At 41.7% G+C, this 22240-nt stretch overlaps 1 protein-coding gene across 4 annotated transcripts in view; it reads right to left on the reverse strand.

Annotated features, from left to right (window-relative positions):
- Positions 1-22240, reverse strand: part of arap2 (ArfGAP with RhoGAP domain, ankyrin repeat and PH domain 2) — a 144474-nt gene that overhangs the window by 83509 nt on the left and 38725 nt on the right. For all 4 annotated transcript variants that reach the window (XR_011644971.1, XM_034105732.2, XM_034105728.2 and 1 more), the window contains exons 9-10: positions 16479-16672; positions 9313-9419 (exon numbers count right to left, since the gene is read on the reverse strand). Coding sequence is in view for 3 of the 4 variants with exons in the window: in XM_034105732.2 (XP_033961623.1) it covers positions 9313-9419; positions 16479-16672 (301 nt within the window). In the remaining variant the exon portion in view is untranslated. The remainder of the gene's footprint in view (positions 1-9312; positions 9420-16478; positions 16673-22240) is intronic.

Consider the following 22240-nt stretch of genomic DNA (forward strand, 5'->3'; position numbering starts at 1 on the left):
GTTATTAGATAAGCTTTGTTTCTACCTACAGAGTTGGAGGATTAATTCAAACCAGAATCCTTCAAGGATAATAACTTAAACTGTTATGCCTAACCTACTCTAACCCTCTCTTTATCCTTCCTCACAGGCCAAATATAAAATAATGTGTTTTTAAAGTTAAAATCAACTATTTATAATAAGTCCAAGTGTTTCTGCTTGTGAACCCAGTGACAATATTAGAAGAAGATACAGTCCTGTTTCCAGTTCACCACTTGAAAACATGACCCCGAGCTGTAGGCATGAAGTTATACACTGCCATCCTGACCAACAAAATAAATACTTATGTTATGATGACAGACATCACGGTGTGGTCGCGAGGTCTCACTGACCTTTAAAGGGAAACTGCTAAGTACTCAGAGTACGCCGCAGACACAACACCTTCAACTCATTTTAATTTCTGATTGATCAGGGAATTACGTGTCATTGATTCATGATATACAGATGGATTTTAAAAGTAGCCTCTCACAGGAGAAATCTTGTGGTTGGTCCACTTGATTTCACACAACTTTACCAGGGAATTGTTTTCATGCAGCACCCTAACAGTAACTTCACACCTAACCGGCTTTTTTGGATTTGCAACAAAAAAAAGGTGAAAAAGCTTCTGTTAACATCCAGACCGAGCGGTTATGTTTCCCTATTTGTGGCATATTAGGTCGGGTGCAGTCTTGAAGGACCTTTCCAAACCTCTAGTTTACTGCGTGGAAGAGTTGGCAAACTTGTTCCATTTTTCCACCAGAATCCAAATGCATCACTCAAAGCCAGTTTGCTCTGCTCATCGGTTAGTGCCTCAGGCTGAAAAGTAAACACAGGTCTCAATACCTTTTTGATCCATGCTATGATTGCTGCCTTCAGAGCTGCCCAAACAAATTGTACCAAGGAGGAAAACCAAACAGGGTTACATGTAAAAGGACTAAAGGACGCAGGTTTGAAAACGCCTCCTCTATTTCTTTCTTAAGTATAACACCAGATACGGTAACAACACTGCAGTTAAGTGCAGCATCATTTTCAGATAATAAGATTTACATACTGTACGTTTGCATTTGCAAAAACTGTTCAATCAGTGAGTTCAAAAAAATAGCAGTCCACGTGTCTTCATGTTAACAGCTCTGGATTTGTTGTTAAAATGCTGCAGAGGAGGCGTGCACATACGTAAATAAGAACTACAAGTCATCTCCGTCACTAATTAATACTCCATGAGATTCACTTTGATCGTCCGTCACCTATAAACCAATTCACACACTTTTGCCCTGTGTTTGTTTTCCTGTTGAAAGTAACGAGTATGAATGTCACAGGAGTTAGAACTCATCTAATGATAAAACAATATCTTCTCTCATTTGTTTTTATTGTTTGTAATGGATTTGAAAACGCTCCCGTCACAAACCATCTTGCGGATCATCGCACAAATCGCAGACTCATCGGTCATAGCTGTAAACACACTACGTGAAAACAGGGACTGTTCAGAAATCACTAATTATGGATCAGGATTCAAAAACAAAAACAAATCTCCCCTGGGATCTGAAAGCAGGAATCTCCACCACTGTACGGACCAAAGCCTGTCGGGTGACTCCAGTCACTGAGGGCCAACGATCAATACGTCTCCTGCCTGTTTGAGCTGTAATGGTCCATTTAGAACACAACCGTCACAGCTGCCTGGACAAAGCATGTTTGTTTGTGTGCACTATTATTTTTGTATACACTTTTTCCCAATGCCTTCTTTAAAGATTTCCCCCCCCATTCCTCCACGTGTCCGTTGTATGTCCGATCGATCGTTTGTCTCGGATCTCTTAATGGTTCCATCGTTGAGCGGCTTCGTTAATACGCTGGACGTATTTGCCATTTGTGTGGAACAAAAAAAAGAAGGTGGAATTACTGAAATTTTGATGAGGTGATTGTGAAAGGCTTTTATAGTGTGTGTTGTGTGTGTGTGTGTTGTGTGTGTGTGTGGTGTGTGTGTGTGTGTGTGTGTGTGTGGTGTGTGTGGGTGTGTGTGTGTGTGTGTGTGTGTGTGTGTGTGTGTGTGTGTGTGTGGTGTGTGTGTGTGTGTGTGTGGTGTGTGTTGTGTGTGTGTGTCAAATCGATTGGTAGCCCTGGGAGCGTTCTCCTACCTGCTCAAGGTGGGGATTAGTGAGAAACTCATCTAATCACTTTAAGCTGTGGAGACTCACTTCGGCTTTCACATTGTTTGCCACCGTTAAATGGACAGTCTTCAGCCCACTGTGGTAGAAAGGGCAGACTTCTATGAGTAGAGAGAATGACAATGAGGCAGTGCACAGACAAAGACACTCAACTTTGAAGAAATGAAAACTTTTTTTCTTGATCAGAAAGCACCTCTACTAAGGTAAATCTCTAGCTCAAGGGCATATTGGGAAAACATCCATGTTTGTCTGGTTTGTTTTGGGTTATGTATATGTAAGCTCACACAATTATTTTCTTTCCTTAGACGGAAAATGTTTCCTGATGAAAACTTTCGACAGCAGGGTCTTTGGATTATTCTGAGCGTGCAGGGCATTGTTTTTTGAAGGACTTGTTGAGTTTTTTAAATGACATGTTCCAAAGCTTTGATTAAATGGCCCCTTGAGCAATAGGGTTGTGTATCTGTTGGCGTATAACTTGGTCTCTGTATCAGCCTTAGATGTCAGTATTGAATAAAAATATTATTTCCTGCAAACATTAGCATCATGTGAATCTTGTGTATTTGTATTCATTTTCTCGATACAACATCAAATTGGTAAAAGAACATTTTAGAGGATGAAGGATGCACTTCAGCAGTTAAGTATTGCACTTAATCTCGGTGGAACACTATGAAGAGGCAGGTAATGAAAATAAATGGCCAAGCATCAGAGGCCGAGATGCACAGACTATTAAATGTCTTTCATAGTTTGAGCAGTAATTCTTGTTGTATGATGGACTCAAAATAAAATGCCGCTTGGTCAGTAAGGACAGTTTGTTTAGTCAGCATAGATATTAGGGGTGTGAAATTCATCGTTTCTACGATGCATCGCGATGCGGACGTGACGATTCTGCATCGATGCAGTGACGGAACATAATCGATTATGCGTTGCAACGTTGCTTCCTGATTTTACGGCCGCGGCTTTACAATAACGTTTTTTTTTCACTTTAATATCAAATCGGTCGGACGCAGAGATCAGGGAACAGACGTGACAGCGGCACAGCGACACCAAACACGGAGCAGTCTGCTTTATCCACCAACACCAGAACACCAGTCCAGAACCAACAGCAGAAGGACCTGCTCTGAATCACTCCGTGTCGCTGCGGCTCAGACACACAGGGATTTAGGTTTTAAAGAAATACTCGCGTTACAATCATGTCAGGTTTTTGGTGGATTTAGTTAAGACTTGGATTGCAGAATATGAATGTCCTCTTGCTATTTCAGACGATACCTACGTGTGTAAAGTTTGTGAAGGCAGGAGGAAAAAGCTTCCGCGATCACCGTCTCCTCTCCGTTCTCCAAGCCCCGCCCCCTCCCTGAAAATAAGAGATGGGTTGTCTGCAGACCGCAGCAAGGAGGCGTTTCCTATAGGGGCGTTTCCTAACTTTTTTTATCCAGCTGCTTTTATAAATCCTCGCAGAAGAAGTCATTGTTCTAGTGATGGGAATTCCGGCTCTTCTTGCTGAGCCGGATCATTTGGCTCACCAAGAAGAGCCGGCTCTTTCGGCTCCCAAAGGGCTCTTCAGTTTACCACATATTATACCTTTTAATTAAATCAAATGTAGCGCTGTTTTGACTAATGATTTATATGTGTACACATATATCACTTAAATTATTCAAGACATCCTTTGTACTAAAGTATTCAAAAGTAAAAATTACATGTTTAATATAAATTATTTGCTGTGGCCAATTGTTTTCATTGCATTTACAGACCCGTGTAACTCTCTGATACCACCCAATTAATGCATTGACTTGCTTGTAGAACCACGCTACACAAAACAGATGGCAACACCTATAAAAACTATTTAAAAAAAGGGGCTACTGTATCAACCTATATAAGTATATAAATATAGTTTTTCTCCCTGCAGGAGAGGGGAGCGTGCTTTGAGATCAACTGCTAGGCTGCAGCGGGGAGAAGGGGGACAAAAAGTAGGAAGAAAGTAATGGGTCAGAAACCCTCCTTTTTACGCAGCGGTCCAGACATAGACATCATAGCTACGGCGACATATATTCAGTTGCCAGTTACTTTTGGCATTAGGGCAGGGATATCTTTCAAGGTTTGACATAATGAATTGTGCTACTTTTAAAGCAAGCAACGATGTTTTCAAATCTGTAATCAAAAAGCTCCTCAAAAACACTATAGAAGCAGTTCCTGCCGTTGTTACTGTTTGAACTAACGTAACAACGGCAGGAACTGCTTCTATAGTGTTTTTGAGGAGCTTTTTGATTACAGATTTGAAAACATCGTTGCTTGCTTTAAAAGTAGCACAATTCATTATGTCAAACCTTGAAAGATATCCCTGCCCTAATGCCAAAAGTAACTGGCAACTGAATATATGTCGCCGTAGCTATGATGTCTATGTCTGGACCGCTGCGTAAAAAGGAGGGTTTCTGACCCATTACTTCTCTTCCTACTTTTTGTCCCCCTCTTCTCCCCGCTGCAGCCTAGCAGTTGATCTCAAAGCACGCTCCCCTCTCCTGCAGGGAGAAAAACTATATTTATATACTTTATATAGGTTGATACAGTAGCCCCTTTTTTTAAATAGTTTCTATAGGTGTTGCCATCTGTTTTGTGTAGCGTGGTTCTACAAGCAAGTCAATGCATTAATTGGGTGGTATCAGAGAGTTACACGGGTCTGTAAATGCAATGAAAACAATTGGCCACAGCAAATAATTTATATTAAACATGTAATTTTTACTTTTGAATACTTTAGTACAAAGGATGTCTTGAATAATTTAAGTGATATATGTGTACACATATAAATCATTAGTCAAAACAGCGCTACATTTGATTTAATTAAAAGGTATAATATGTGGTAAACTGAAGAGCCCTTTGGGAGCCGAAAGAGCCGGCTCTTCTTGGTGAGCCAAATGATCCGGCTCAGCAAGAAGAGCCGGAATTCCCATCACTAGAACAATGACTTCTTCTGCGAGGATTTATAAAAGCAGCTGGATAAAAAAAGTTAGGAAACGCCCCTATAGGAAACGCCTCCTTGCTGCGGTCTGCAGACAGACCCATCTCTTATTTTCAGGGAGGGGGCGGGGCTTGGAGGAACGGAGAGGAGACGGTGATCGCGGAAGCTTTTTCCTCCTGCCTTCACAAACTTTACACACGTAGGTATCGTCTGAAAATAGCAAGAGGACATTCATATTCTGCAATCCAAGTCTTAACTAAATCCACCAAAAACCTGACATGATTGTAACGCGAGTATTTCTTTAAAACCTAAATCCCTGTGTGTCTGAGCCGCAGCGACACGGAGTGATTCAGAGCAGGTCCTTCTGCTGTTGGTTCTGGACTGGTGTTCTGGTGTTGGTGGATAAAGCAGACTGCTCCGTGTTTGGTGTCGCTGTGCCGCTGTCACGTCTGTTCCCTGATCTCTGCGTCACCGACCGATTTGATATTAAAGTGAAAAAAAAACGTTATTGTAAAGCCGCGGCCGTAAAATCAGGAAGCAACGTTGCAACGCAATAATCGATTATGTTCCGTCACTGCATCGATGCAGAATCGTCCACGTCCGCATCGCGATGCATCGTAGAAACGATGAATTTCAACACCCCTAATATCTATGCTGACTAAACAAACTGTCCTTACTGACCAAGCGGCATTTTATTTTGAGTCCATCATACAACAAGAATTACTGCTCAAACTATGAAAGACATTTAATAGTCTGTGCATCTCGGCCTCTGATGCTTGGCCATTTATTTTCATTACCTGCCTCTTCATAGTGTTCCACCGAGATTAAAGTGCAATACTTAACTGCTGAAGTGCATCCTTCATCCTCTAAAATGTTCTTTTACCAATTTGATGTTGTATCGAGAAAATGAATACAAATACACAAGATTCACATGATGCTAATGTTTGCAGGAAATATAATATTTGATTCAATACTGACATCTAAGGCTGATACAGAGACCAAGTTATACGCCAACAGATTAACACAACCCTATTGCTCAAGGGGCCATTTAATCAAAGCTTTGGAACATGTCATTTAAAAAAACTCAACAAGTCCTTCAAAAAACAATGCCCTGCACGCTCAGAATAATCCAAAGACCCTGCTGTCGAAAGTTTTCATCAGGAAACATTTTCCGTCTAAGGAAAGAAAATAATTGTGTGAGCTTACATATACATAACCCAAAAACAAACCAGACAAACATGGATGTTTTCCCAATATGCCCTTGAGCTAGAGATTTACCTTAGTAGAGGTGCTTTCTGATCAAGAAAAAAAGTTTTCATTGTCTTCAAAGTTGAGTGTCTTTGTCTGTGCACTGCCTCATTGTCATTCTCTCTACTCATAGAAGTCTGCCTTTCTACCACAGTGGGCTGAAGACTGTCCATTTAACGGTGGCAAAACAATGTGAAAGCCGAAGTGAGTCTCCACAGCTTAAAGTGATTAGATGAGTTTCTCACTAATCCCCACCTTGAGCAGGTAGGAGAACGCTCCCAGGGCTACCAATCGATTTGACACACACACACACACACACACACACACACACACACACACACACACACACACACACACACACACACACACACACACACACACACACACACACACACACACACACACACACACACACACACACACACACACACACACACACACACACACACACACACACACACACACACACACACTATAAAAGCCTTTCACAATCACCTCATCAAAACATTTCAGTAATTCCACCTTCTTTTTTTTTGTTCCACACAAATGGCAAATACGTCCAGCGTATTAACGAAGCCGCTCAACGATGGAACCATTAAGAGATCCGAGACAAACAGATCGATCGGACATACAACGGACACGTGGAGGAATGAGGGGGGGGAAATCTTTAAAGAAGGCATTGGGAAAAAGTGTATACAAAAATAATAGTGCACACAAACAAACATGCTTTGTCCAGGCAGCTGTGACGGTTGTGTTCTAAATGGACCATTACAGCTCAAACAGGCAGGAGACGTATTGATCGTTGGCCCTCAGTGACTGGAGTCACCCGACAGGCTTTGGTCCGTACAGTGGTGGAGATTCCTGCTTTCAGATCCCAGGGGAGATTTGTTTTTGTTTTTGAATCCTGATCCATAATTAGTGATTTCTGAACAGGTCCCTGTTTTCACGTAGTGTGTTTACAGCTATGACCGATGAGTCTGCGATTTGTGCGATGATCCGCAAGATGGTTTGTGACGGGAGCGTTTTCAAATCCAATCATTACAAACAAATAAAAACAAATGAGAGAAGATAATTGTTTTATCATTAGATGAGTTCTAACTCCTGTGACATTCATACTCGTTACTTTCAACAGGAAAACAAACACAGGGCAAAAGTGTGTGAATTGGTTTATAGGTGACGGACGATCAAAGTGAATCTCATGGAGTATTAATTAGTGACGGAGATGACTTGTAGTTCTTATTTACGTATGTGCACGCCTCCTCTGCAGCATTTTAACAACAAATCCAGAGCTGTTAACATGAAGACACGTGGACTGCTATTTTTTTGAACTCACTGATTGAACAGTTTTGCAAATGCAAACGTACAGTATGTAAATCTTATTATCTGAAAATGATGCTGCACTTAACTGCAGTGTTGTTACCGTATCTGGTGTTATACTTAAGAAAGAAATAGAGGAGGCGTTTTCAAACCTGCGTCCTTTAGTCCTTTTACATGTAACCCTGTTTGGTTTTCCTCCTTGGTACAATTTGTTTGGGCAGCTCTGAAGGCAGCAATCATAGCATGGATCAAAAAGGTATTGAGACCTGTGTTTACTTTTCAGCCTGAGGCACTAACCGATGAGCAGAGCAAACTGGCTTTGAGTGATGCATTTGGATTCTGGTGGAAAAATGGAACAAGTTTGCCAACTCTTCCACGCAGTAAACTAGAGGTTTGGAAAGGTCCTTCAAGACTGCACCCGACCTAATATGCCACAAATAGGGAAACATAACCGCTCGGTCTGGATGTTAACAGGAAGCTTTTTCACCTTTTTTTTGTTGCAAATCCAAAAAAAGCCGGTTAGGTGTGAAGTTACTGTTAGGGTGCTGCATGAAAACAATTCCCTGGTAAAGTTGTGTGAAATCAAAGTGGACCAACCACAAGATTTCTCCTGTGAGAGGCTACTTTTAAAATCCATCTGTATATCATGAATCAATGACACGTAATTCCCTGATCAATCAGAAATTAAAATGAGTTGAAGGTGTTGTGTCTGCGGCGTACTCTGAGTACTTTAGCAGTTTCCCTTTAAAGGTCAGTGAGACCTCGCGACCACACCGTGATGTCTGTCATCATAACATAAGTATTTATTTTGTTGGTCAGGATGGCAGTGTATAACTTCATGCCTACAGCTCGTGGGTCATGTTTTCAAAGTGTGAACTGGAAACAGGACTGTATCTTCTTCTAATATTGTCACTGGGTTCACAAGCAGAAACACTTGGACTTATTATAAATAGTTGATTTTAACTTTAAAAACACATTATTTTATATTTGGCCTGTGAGGAAGGATAAAGAGAGGGTTAGAGTTAGGTTAGGCATAACAGTTTAAGTTATTATCCTTGAAGGATTCTGGTTTGAATTAATCCTCCAACTCTGTAGGTAAGAAAACAAAGCTTATCTAATAACAATGTATATTTTAAAGGCCAATGTATAAGTCTATGCATTGCAAGCATCCTTCACCACAAGTCCTCTTAACATATCGCATGAAACTCTTAATACCTTACATGTGTAAGGGAAGATTAACCAAAAGAAGATTGCCCTTTTATCTGTGAATACGGATGATTTATGAGATATGATTATTGAGATTAAAATACAGTAAAGCAAGAGGCTTAGCGTATGTGAAGGGCATTTCGTATACTATATGAGATATTGGAGGGAGATTTGTTAAAGGAAGTACTGTAAAAGAAAATGTTATACAAATGGAGATTTAGTAGTGTCAACCTGTTGAGTACATCACTGATGGGGGACCATTTCAGGAGATATTCCTTCACATAACATTCCCTTTAGGATGATGAAATAAGCAATATGAAAGGGTGTGTTCAGGAAAGAACAAGCCTAGGGAAGAAACGTCTCTCCCTAGCCGACACACACACCTAAAAAGACACAGCACACACATTTTAGACGTACCAGAAGTTCTTGAAGGGCGTGTTGATTTCAAAGCCCCTGCGGTCCACGTCTCGAATGTTGGCAGCAGCCAGTTCCACTTCAGCTATAGCCAAGCCCGATTTATAGTCCTGGATTAACATAAAAGGAGAGATGGGGATCTGTAGATTTAATAGAGAGGCGAAGTCCCTCCCTTTCCGGGGGACCTCCACGGGACCTTATTTCGGAAAAATTATATATTGAAGTCAATGGGGAGAGAAAGATTATCTTTCGATCCCGTTTGAATTGTGCCACGAATTACACACATGATGTTTGTCAATTTAAAAGATAATTTTGCAAGTCAAAAAATTTAAAATGTGTCGTAAAACTGTGAAGTAACACTTTTTTGTTTGTGAAACCGCTCAATGAACTACATCTCCCGTCTCGCACCATCACCAAGATGGCTGACACGTTGGCACATTTCAATTCTTTCTTTCAGAATGAAGTGAAAAGTATTAAACGAGGTGAAAATCACTACAAGTCTGGGCATGTTGAGAGCTGTACATACACACAAGGGGAGTTACTCGGTTCCGTAAGAGCCAGCATGCGGGACCGGGATTTGTAGTCTTTCTAGTTGCGTATTTTTCATAGTCTTATAATTCAACAGTTTTAAGACAAACTGTGACTTTTTTGACATGGAAATGATTTTTTAAGATTGACAAACATCATGTGTGTAATTTGTGGCACAATTCAAACGGGATCGACTTCAATACATAATTGTCCCATGGACCGGAAGTAGATGGGCGGGACTTTGCCTCTCTATAGGAATATTTTGTCAAGTCGTTGCATTACAGTGCATCATCAACATGTATTGGTCCCACAGGAAAAAACTGTTGTTCAAGCACTGGTCAACATTGAGATTGTTTGCTTCCATAACGATTCTTCTTTCAGACGAATGGAAAGAAAACAATAATACACTTAAGAGTGTTTTCTTTTACTAGCTTCTGTTCAGTTTGTGTCTGTACATTTCTGCTGAATTCACCAATAGTTAGCATCATGAAATGCCTTATTTAAACATTATATTTAAGAGAAAACTTGAAAAAAAGGATAATTGTCTAAATGTTAGTTTTAGCAATTTGAGAAGTGATTTCTAATACTTTTTTAGTTTATCCTTCTTTCTTGAAGCTCCTTGAAAAAATCTTTGTTTTATTTTCTCTTTGTTTATACTTAAAGGCCGATGAGTTTTCTCATATTCTGAGTCAGAGATCTCTACTTCAGCAGCACGACATCTTTCAAGTTTCATCCCCATCTATATTCCGAAGGTTCTTACAGGAGTTTATTTCATACATCATTCATAGCCTGATTGATAACATTTGAGTCCTAAAAACTTGGAGAAAACAGATTTATTTTATGGCTGCTGACAGGATTTTCCTTATTTATGAAGTGATAAAATAGAGATATCAACAAATCTACATGAAAACCCATTGAATTTAATATGCCAACGAAATGGAATAAACATGTTGAACCTTGCTTTGTCTGACGTTCAGTTTTCTGTCCTTGAAATATGTGCAATGGAACACATAGTGAGCTAATGCCTTTTTGCGTTAAACAACATACCAGTTTAGAAAATGTTAAATACAAAATATATGTAAATAATCAATTGAGAAAAGTTAGCTGAGATTTAGATTAGAAGATCAATACCGCCGACTTCTCTTTATTATAAATATGAAGCTGCCGCTTACAACTATGTAGCTTCGCTTAGCATTTTATGGTGGGGGGATGTCCAAGTGTCACTCATCAGAAAAGTTCATTGTTTTTACAGACTACAACCAATATTTTTTGAGTATGTTAGGTATTTGTCGATAGATGTTTGGCCGAGGTAGCTATTTTCTTGTCTTTATGCTAAGCTAACCTAAATGATGCTTCCTATATTCTATACTGATGTATTGAAAGCATATAGGGAGAATACTTTCCCTGCTAACACTGTGACTGCAAATTGTAGAAAAAGGAATATGATTTGTCTTTGATGACTTTCCCATTTTAATGAAGCTAAAAAGGTACACAATGCAAATGTTCAAAATAAATCCAGAAACTTTTTAAGACACCCACATAAGAGAAAATGTATTCCCAAAGGGACCTGGAAATATAAGGGTCCTTCCCTAGACACCACCCAGGGGCCGTTTTTGGCCAAATTAGACATCCTTTCTAATAAGGTGGCATCCACAAGGTGGCCTCATTAAAGTGTTTCTCGCATAGGACTTGAATGTCACTTGGTCTAATGAAAGGTAGCAAACACAAAAGAAGACATACACTCAAAGTAAATACATCCTCAGTCTCGGCTACTCTTTTTCCCGCAGTAACGTATTTATTTTGGTAAATGGCACTGGACGCACTTTAAGTGTGAGAGAAAATAGTCTGTGACAGACCAATAACAGTCATCTGCTTTTTCTCCTTCGCACCAATGACGCACAAGCCAGGTCTGTGCGTGGCGTTTGGGTGCGTGTGTGACAGACAGACAGACAGAGAGGCTGGTGAGTATCTGGAAAAAACGGCGTAGCTAAAGAAAGGTAAAAGGTGTCTCAGGGGAATCCAACGCAACCCAAACTCTCAGCCTCTTAAGACCCATTTCAGAAATAGGGGTTATAGGCAGAAGGAGAGTTTTCCTAAGCTCCGCTGTAACTCTGCTTCACAGCGCACACCGCCCCTCTCCACTTCGCCCTCAACACTCACTGCAGTTTAGACCATTTTCCATAGCCTAGAGCTCAGAGCGGAGACAGAAAAACAGACAGGAAGAAGTACAACTACACCCACACAAGTATAGGCACAACATCAAAATAGAGGGAAAAACACACAGGCATCCAAGGTTTCAATAGAGAAAGAATGCACGGGTGAAGCCAAAAATGTGAGTCAACAGACGAGGGAGAGAACGACAGCGAGAACACAATGGGATGGGAAGTATAAGAGAAAGAAGTCCTTGGTAATCCCTGCTGAGATGAGAGAGGGGTCAGCTAGCTGAGCGATTGACAGAATGAAAGCGTGTGTGTGTGTGTGTGTGTGTGTGTGTGTGTGTGTGTGTGTGTGTGTGTGTGTGTGTGTGTGTGTGTGTGTGTGTGTGTGTGTGTGTGTGTGTGTGTGTGTGTGGAAAGCCAGAATAAATCAGGAGCTGCGCCAACACTCTACAGCGACTTACAGAACACCGCCTAAGCGAGGAGAGCTAAATGCTGCCATGCTGTGCCAGCCATAAAAGCATGTGTGTTTTCTCTGCTAACTGTTCCCCACCAAGAAAACAATTTGCACTAATTACACTAAACAAAGAGAAGAAAATGAATGACACCATCTTTGTTGATTAGGGTGGTTTTTGGGAAGACATGGCCCAACAGAAGAGAGACAAATGTGTGCGCGTTGCCAAATTCTACATCTAATTGGCGACAAACTTCTCAGCACGGCTACATTTTACAAAACACATGGAGGAAGTCACTTGAATACTTGCGTGCTGCAGGTTTTTCAACCAATTGTGTGGGTCGGTTCAATTGGGGCTAATGTTGTCATGTGTTCATCATTAGCCCCAATTAGACGACTTGAACACATTTAGATGACTGTGTAAAAAAAGCTATTATTCTACTTTCCTAACACTTCTGGACAATGATATTGAGACCGAATGAGAGGAATGGAAATATGGTGACATGCTAGCATGAAGATCTGTGAAGCATTATGGGTAATAAAGGCACTGTGAGCTCAGAAGACGGCAAAAAAGATAAAAGGACAAAGGCAAGGGAGCGAGACAAGGGAGTGAATTCACTCGATGGCAAAGTCCTAATTGAGCTCAAAGTTGAGATTTTCCTCAGAAATAGAAAAATCTTGCCTTTTTTTATCCATCAATTACAGCTACAGTCATTGCTCTTTAAGATCCGGTATGTTCCGTAGGTTGAAGACGCATGACGGGATAATGAGGGTTGCTCCATTCAAAGCGCATTATCGCTTCTCAGTTAAGGGGAGTCTCTTAAATGCAACACAAGGCTATGGTTTAAAACACAGAAGGTCGAATGGTTCCCATGGATCATTGTATAATTGTTCTGCTTCACACTGGAAGGCGCCTACACTGCATGTACTGAATGTATGTGCATGAGAGTGTGAGGCTGTGCAGAGAGGGCAAAGCAGTCACCTATACCTAATGACCCTCATCCCTCTCAGGCAGCCAATTAGAGCGCTGGGTGTTAGCGGCCGTCCAGCCCTCGCCACTCGTTACCTACCCAATATGTGCCGTGGCCTCCTGCCTTCTCCAATTAATTCACCGAGGATGGAGGGAAGGAAAGATGAGGAGAGGAAGGAAAGGCATTAGAGGTAAGAATAACTCTGCCAATTACAACAGCCAAGAGGTAGGTGGCTATAGGGCGCTTTAGGGAGGGGAAGGGCCCTAAGGGGACATGCTTTTAGGGACTTTTTGTCCATGTGTCATAATACATTAAGCTTTTTAAAAGACTTTAACAAGAAGAAAGAAAGAATCCATTGACTCAAAAGGAAAATTAATAAATTATAATCAGGAAAGGCACCAAATCCGTCCTCAAATAATTGAGTAGCCTTAACCTGATGTGCCGAGCAAAGGTCACCTCTGAATATTCCCGTCATACATGCAATTTGAATTTCTTTCAAAGCTTTGTAACCTCTTCTTGTGCGAGTTGGTGTCGAGGTATTCTAAAAGTTAGACTTCTAGCCAACCCCATTCAACCACTCTAAAAGAATGTAGGCGAAGTGTCTCAGAGCGGAAGGTGAAATTAAAAGAGAAAACTCTCAATGGAGACAAAACACGTGATTATTTTGAACATCTGTCAGTGAGGCAGCGGTAAAGGAACCTGAAACCAATGGGCCAGGATAGAGGAAGTTATTCGGTGGATTATAGAAACCGCTCGAGGCGAGCTGTGAATGCACTCAAAGTAAACCTAAAGAGGTTAACATTACAACAGGAGGGCTTTGGTAAAACGATACTCACTTGTGTTACAACTCTTAGCAAAACAGCCTTGCAGTCTTGGGATGAGAAAGAGATCTAATTAAAGTAGAGATTAATTAAAAATCCTCAGTCATCGCTGTTATCGTATACTCAGAATACCACTCCCACCGGAGAAGGCTCTTCTGTATGTGGAACCTTTGCAAAGTAGGTATGAAAGCGAGAGAAAAAACGACTGAGAAACTCGGTTCACCTAAGACAGTAGGCAGCTAAATTACATACTAGATGACGGCAAGAAATATGAGCCAACTATCAATCAATCCTTTAACTACCAGGTGTGATGTATGACTTGGTAATACATGACAGCGATCTGCCTGTGCAGCCCATGGCAGGGAAATCACTCTCGGAGGTAACGCGTGTGTCACACTTTGCGCACCGTCTGACTTTCTTTACCTTGGTGGTTAAATGACCTTAAACACAGCTTCATCACAGGGCGTGCGGCCCGTGAGGAGTGGAGAAGGGGCGGTGAAGGAGGAGCTGGGAGGATGATGTATCCAATAGCTCGTTCATCATGTTAGATTAAATACTCCACTTCGCTGAACTTGAACGGGGCGACGGTCTACGTCCCTCCTTTCTCTTACAAGCCACCAACGCTCATATGACCTCTACACCCACACCCTTTCCACTTCTGCATTCTACTTCCAACTCTTTGTTTCAGTCTCTTATTCTCTTGTCTTTTATTCGCCGCCTCCCTTCCCGTCTCTGCAAAATAAAAAAACGCCGCCGCTGCAGCTGCATTTATGCCGGGGATTTAGCTCGTAAGCTGAAATAATACAATTAATTTGTCCTCTCTCCGATTCTCTCGTTCCCTCCGTTCCTCCTGCTGTCTCAGATCAAGGATGTGGAAATGTGCTGACGTGGAGCGATACCCAAAAGACGATTCTAACAAAGATGTTTGTTCACGCTAATGAAGGAAATAATGAAAGGCAAACAACAAAAGTAAAAGATAGGGCGAAATGAAATGAGAACCAAAGAGAAATTGAGACGTGTCGAACGAGTGTGGCATTATCAAATATGCACACAAAGACGTGTGAGGCACTTTAAGCAATAGTATCACTGCGTTTGAGATATCTGTCCATCTCAGATAGGATATCTTGCTGCCGGGACAGGAGTAGGAGGAGAACAGTCTCAGTACGTGAGCAGGGGGACTATCCGGGATAATTGGACTTACTTCAAATAGGGAAGACTCAAGAGAAAAGTATGAGTCAGTGAAAACTTATCTCGTCTTTAAATTCTGCAGTTAAGAGGATATGTAAGGTTAAAAAAAAGAGTGAATAAGTCAGAAAATACTCCAATACTGACTACGAAAGCCTTGGGAGTCTTCAAGACGATCTCTGAAACAGATGCAAAGCCCTTTAAATAAGCACGCTGATACTGAAGCAGCATGTCAAAGGGAAACCCACAGATTTGAGTTATGGTGAGGATTCAGGGCTTTTGAAGATGACTTGTACTACGAACTAATAAGTCATAGTTTTTCAAGCCGTGCTGTTTTTATTGACTGTTCAAAAACTAAAAGCTGTGCAACCTTACTGACAAGTGTTTTTATAGTTAGATCACAGGGGGCATTCTGCTCATTTTCAGGGTGATATTTGTAATGTGTGGATCTACCGTGACATGTTTACAAGCTCATGTTCATAGAATTGCGTGGCATTAGCCAGACTCTCTCAAATTAAACTCTTGAGCTACTGTTAGGGTTTATGCCTAAAAAAAACAGGTTTCAAGATGAGTACTATATTTTATAATTCACATGATACATACATTACTTTGTGGTGGCCATTGGCGTCTAATGGCTAATTTTCCAAAATTCCAAATCGGCCAATGGAAAAAAGCCAATTTGTTTTATACGGATGAACCCCCATTATTGGCAGAACCCCCAATCTGCCAATAATGTCTAGTTTCCAATACACATATACACTTAACATCCTTTTCCCACATCTTTTAAATGTAGCTGGTAAAAGTTATTGCTTGTAAGTTGGCTACCCCGTGTGTTACCCACAAAATAGAGCACAATATATCTCAGGACCCTGAAGCCTTTTACACATATATATATTTACTTTTCTCATTAGATATTCATGAACAGCTCCAAATGTTTCATGAATATCTCCATCTCTACCTCATCTGCTTCAAATAGGCTGTGATTATCATCATCCCTTTTCAAACAGGAAGCTGTCATCCTGTGGAGAGGAAGTCCCGGCGGTGTTGGAAGTACCTGTTCTGTTTTGCAGAGCCTGACTTTACTCCCCGCCAGGGACACCAGCACTCTGCCTTTGTAACCGCGGAGATCCAGCAAGCCTTGCTTGTTTGTGGAGGGCGGGTGGGGGAGGCTGTCTGAGCGCTTCTGGGAGCCGCAGGCGGGGGGGCGCGTGGCCGTCTGAAGAGTTTCCATCCACTCCTGGCGCTCCCCTGTGCACACGTGCATGAGTGAGAGACGGAAACAGAGACAATGAGAGGTGCGTGTGGATACATGTGAGAGGAAGAGATGAGGGAGAAATCAAGAAAGGCCAGAAAGTGAACTAGACAAAGACAGATACTGTAAGGGGCATCTTCAAGTCTTTGAAGTCATCATTTGTACATCCCTTCAGTGACTTGTTGGCTGCTAAAAGTCCCATTGCATACTGATACAGAAAATTCCAGTCTGAAGGAAAAGTAATTGAAACAGAGGATGAGCTGCCATTGGTGGAAGTGAACTCAGCCCCCAGAAAAAGAATATCCTGCAAAGCTGAAAAGTGTAAAGTCTAGCACTTGAGATATAGATAGCTGCTACTCTGAGATTTACAAGCCTTAGGCAAGATGTGGCCGGGGTAATTTAAGACAAATGTGTGTCAAACATACCACCTAATTAAAATATATAGTTAAACTAGATTACCGCCTCGAGGTTGTATGCCTCTGCCAACCAAGTCAAGATTCAGTTTACACCCATGGCTGTAAAGTCATCCCTTCATTATCTTAACCTGTTCAACATTTGTTTGAAATTGGCATGTAGTTCCGTCTGAAACCAGAGCCCAGTCTGCTCTGATTGGTTAGCTGGCCAGCTCTGTTGTGATTGGACAACCACTTAGAGATGTGTCAGAAATGTCCCGCTGCTCAGCATATCAATGTGTTGGAGTGCTAGCCAATAGAAGCACAAGTTATGTTATATAGTGATGTCAGTTTTTAAGGAAGTAAACAAAGGAGTCCAATCGATGCGTTTTAGTCTAATGTCGATACCACGAAAAATGTGTATATACTGAGTGTTGATTCTACAGCGCCATTACATGCCAAAATCCAAAGCTTTTAAGACCTGAGGTGCCTAGTAAGAGCTGACTGAATACAAATCTCTGTTGCTTTCCGCCCTATAACAGCCACTTCGTATACTCTGTGACTTCAAAAACTATTTGTCCTTGAACACGACACTTGAATCTCTCACTTGTATAAATCACCCAGGATTACCTCACAACTAAATGGCTCAAGTGTAACGCAATGCGTGGTGTTTTATCCAGGGTTTACACTCTAAAGGCCTCTCAGATGTCTTCCTCTGCAACTTTACAAACGGACATAAAAGAAGACATGAAACCGGCGCTGTAAAGCTCATTCCCCTACCGCCCAAGACATTGTGCTATCAAAGCCAGCAGAGTGGAAACACAAGAGATACCAAAGGATTGTAAACACACAACCCCCCATGCTCACACATCACACAAGCAGCACCCACTATGGTGACTGTTCAAAACAAGACGGAAGAAAGGGAAATCTGAAGAACATCTGTAAACCGATATGAGACCAAGCTGTTGGGATGGACCTTAACATTTGAGAAAAAGGCAACAAGACAGCCTTTTTAAGGAAAGTAAATGCAGTACAATTCAGACGTATGTGGCTCTCAACTCGCTATCCAAAAACAACACTGACAGATTGACACTTTCCTAAAATACACAAAGAGACAACGTTAGCACTTGTGTGGTCGTACACCCCTTTTTCACGAAATGTATTTTTGGATACCCATGATTTTTAGCAAATACCAGGATGGGGGATCCACATGATTTTTTTCAAACAGACAACTTGAGGTCTGTATTTCCAAATGGTTCTCTTGTTCAAGGGAAAATAAAGAGACAAGCGCCCTTATTAGGAGTAATCACTTCTCCGCTTCATTCTATCATCCATTATTATGATTATTATTATGGGCCGGTTCTTTGCCAAAAGACATAAAACCATTGACACATACATCATGTTGCCAAAATCAATTGTTTTATTAGCTATATAGGTAATGAGTAAGCATGAGTAAACGTTTGTGCAATGTTATACAGTTAAAGTGTGCACATTTAAGAATAGCTGGGTGGGAGAGCTCAATCCATTGGACCTTTCAATAAAGAAATGAAGATAAATCCACACTTACTTAACTTAAATCTGTTAGCAGTTAGTATAAGTCATACTTTGCACCCTATCTTCAGTGATATCTGATGGCCTGTGTACATCTTGGTCTGCGGATGTAACTGGTAGTATACGCAACATCTTTCCCCTGCTTCCTTGTAGCCTTTTAAGTCAGCATCCATCATATCTGCCACCACAGCAGGATCCTGATTGAGTTGATGTGTATGCAACCTGTTGGAAGTCAGCTTCATAACGAGGAACAAATCATCTATGTCTGCGGGAAACTCAAAGACCAAATGGCAGCGTTGGCCTTGGCCATGCTTTTCAGATAAAAACAAATTAAAACAAAAAAAGGGGAAGTACTGTATAGCCGTTTGCGCCGATTACTGGTTTGGTCAATGAGTATAATTTAGTCTTAAAATATCAGTAGCAGATTATTGTGGTACTCCTAATGCATATCCTGCAACCGCGGACATATATCAAGGAAAATGATGTGACCCGACAGCAATTTCGAGCCACAGACGTGTTGTTTATTTGTTAATAGTTAGTGGTGAACAGGGAAAAATCAAGAGTTTACCGGGGTTCAAATCATAGAAAGTAAAAAAAAGAATGGTAATACATTTTGTTTCTTCTAGCTTACTGTTCTGTCTCCATTTAGGTATTGTTTGGTTGACTGCATAATGGATATGGTATTTGTATCCACAGGTCGAACTTTACACGGGTATGATTATTTCAATATTAATTGATGCTGCAGTGGTTGGCCAGGTTTTAAACCGGTAATTTAGGGTGAGCATTTGCATGACCTTCTGACCTCTGCGCGCTCTCACATGTGGACATTTCCACCAACATCTGAGGAAAAGTTTCTCCCACTCCCACACACTCACCTCCCGAGCTCCCAAATACTGTATCCGCTGCCTGGCCCTGAACTCAGCTCAGGTCTGGCTACCCCCCAGATTCTTATGAATTTACAAAGAGCCGCTATCAATAATGAATGGCCTACTCAATTATTGACCGCCCTTTACATCACTGGGCTTTACTGTTCCGTTCCCACCCTTGCTTTCGGAGTTCCATTACCTGTCCTGCGCTCACTTATTTGCCTGTTCATTTATTCAGGCACTTCCTCTTTCTCTCCTCTTCGCGCATGCTAGGCAAGGAAAGGAAGTGGGCGGATTGAGGAAGAAACTTGAGCAAAACTGAGGAGATGGTTAGCAAGTGGGCTTCTGGCTCGTCTTGCATATGATGGAGTATATGTTTTTGTTTGTTTGCGCAAACTCTCGTATATGAGCGTGATTGCCAAAGTTGTTTTCACTCCGCGTGCAAACATGATCGTATCTCTATAAAAAAAGTGCACAGCTGACCCGACAGAAGCCACATCCAGCTTGTTAAGGGATGTATGTATAGCCATGTATTGAAACACTCGTCCACTCTACATGGCGAGAGACGAGCAGAGAGGCAGAGAATCCTCATTGAAAGTGGATGAGATGAGAACCAGGTGCACTTAGCGCTCAGCAGAGATCTTAGAAGCCGGCTTGTTGCAGTATGTACTTCAAAATCCAGTATTTTAAGTCGGGATCTCATTTAAAATATATACCTGTATTTGTGTTTCCTCGTGTGAAGGAGAACTTTTCTTACTTGGCATAGTTGTTCTAATGCTTGTTAATACCACAAAGCTACCTTTTAATGCATTTGTTTAATTGTAGTTTGATGTTGAAACCAGGCACTGAGTGTTAAAATAAGAAAGTGAAATATTTACTACAGTTAATACAAATGTACTCCCACTCGTCCTCCAGAGTTTATATTGCTCCCGCCTTCCTCTCCCTGGCCCGTGTGTTGTTATCCCTACTTATTGTCTACATCTCTCTCTTATCTGCCTCCCTGTCATCTCAGACAACACCAACATGTGTTCGGAGCAGGCTTTGTGGAAAGGCAATTGCCAAAGCATCAGAATACAAAACGTCAACATTCCGTTACCACATAAATCCCATCTTCCCTCTTGTAGCGCATTAGTCTGCATCCCGTTCTCCAACACTCCCACTTCTCCAACACTCGCTTGTTGTCCCGACCGTTTTCCATCACTCTCCGCTTGCGTCTCTTCTTGCCAAACTCTCCCTTCCCTCTTGCTTTCTTCTCCCCCACCCTTTCCTCTTCCCTCCTTCCTTCCTCCTTCCATCTCTCCTCTCTCAAGCTGACAGTACCTGAGGGAAGAGGCCACCTGCGGACCAAGTGGAGAGTCAGCCGACAGCTGTGTGCACACTCTCTCCGGTGGCCTTCAATTATTCACTCGCTTCTCCTTCCTCCTCTCCATCTTCACTCTGCCCTTTTCATCTCCCCTTGCCGTCCCTGCCTTTACCTCTGTTGCTTCCTCGCGCCGAGATTGCGTGTCTACCTCTCTCGCTCCATCCATCCCTGTTATTCCCTCATTTAATCGCTTCCTTGTTTCCACTATCCCCTCCTCTCCTAATGTCCCTTGTGGATGCCTTTTCCGTTTCCTACACACTCCTCTGACCATCACACCATAATGTTCTCCCCCCTCTCACTCCTACTGCATCAGCCCACTTCACTAACCTACTCCTTCTCTCTCCCTCTGTCTCCTCGTGTCATCCTCTTTCTCATGTGCTTCCCCAAAGATTGATGACTCTCCGCCACAAGGCGAGTGGGCCTGTTTAAAGATGCATGAGGTGATGGGGCCAAGTTTTCTCCTCCTCCTCTCTCTCCCCCTCCCCCTCTCTTCCCAACTCTTTCTTCTGACGGCAGCAGCCACCTCTGCGAGGGGGGCTTCTCGCTGATCCCGCTTGTCAGCACGGCTGAGTGTGACGTATGACGATCAGCTCGCAGACAGTGTGATGAATGATGCCGCTGAGGACCCGCGACTCTTAAACAGACAAAAAGGTCTGGCAGAAATCGATATGATGATGCACTGAATGGAAAGAGTGAGGGCGAAGAACCACTGGAGCTCAGTTTGGTGAGAATTCAGTTTAGGAAGTTTAAGAAGGGTTAGAAAGGGCAAGATGTTATATGTGAGGGGACGCACAACTGTCTGGAAGGAGATCCAATCGTAAAAAAGCAAATACCATTCTTCCATCAAGAAAACGAGGTCTTAAGAAGTACCATAACTAAGGTGGTTGAAGAACAACACATAAAAGCAGGCCTTGATTCAGTGTATGAGTGAGATGATAAATGATTATGAAGATGCATGTTGATAAGATATAGGCTGCCTCCATTTAGTGTTCTAGTTAGTTAGCAGGATATTTGACTATTGCATATCCCTTTATCAGCTGCATAAATAAATCAATCCTAATTCTGTGTGCAATGTTTCACTGGAGTTCATGTTTTTGAGATCTCAGCTCGTATCAAATATATCCACTTCTGCGTGAAATGGCTTTGACTGAAGTCGAACAGACTTTCAAAACTTTGAAACGAAATGTGTTTCATTGTAAAGTCAGAAGTTCAGAACTGATTTTTAGTAGACTTGATGCAGCGATAAAGGTTATAAACACAAAACATTGTATTCTATTTCTTCTTTGTTACCAAGCGCATTCACAAATCCGACACTAGCAGCCATTCTTTCACTTTCAACTACATGTTGTTAATGAGAGAAAAGTTCATGGGTATTTCATGACGTTCCCCAGC

Source organism: Pseudochaenichthys georgianus, chromosome 18 (assembly GCF_902827115.2).
Source record: "Pseudochaenichthys georgianus chromosome 18, fPseGeo1.2, whole genome shotgun sequence".
Taxonomy (NCBI): domain Eukaryota; kingdom Metazoa; phylum Chordata; class Actinopteri; order Perciformes; family Channichthyidae; genus Pseudochaenichthys; species Pseudochaenichthys georgianus.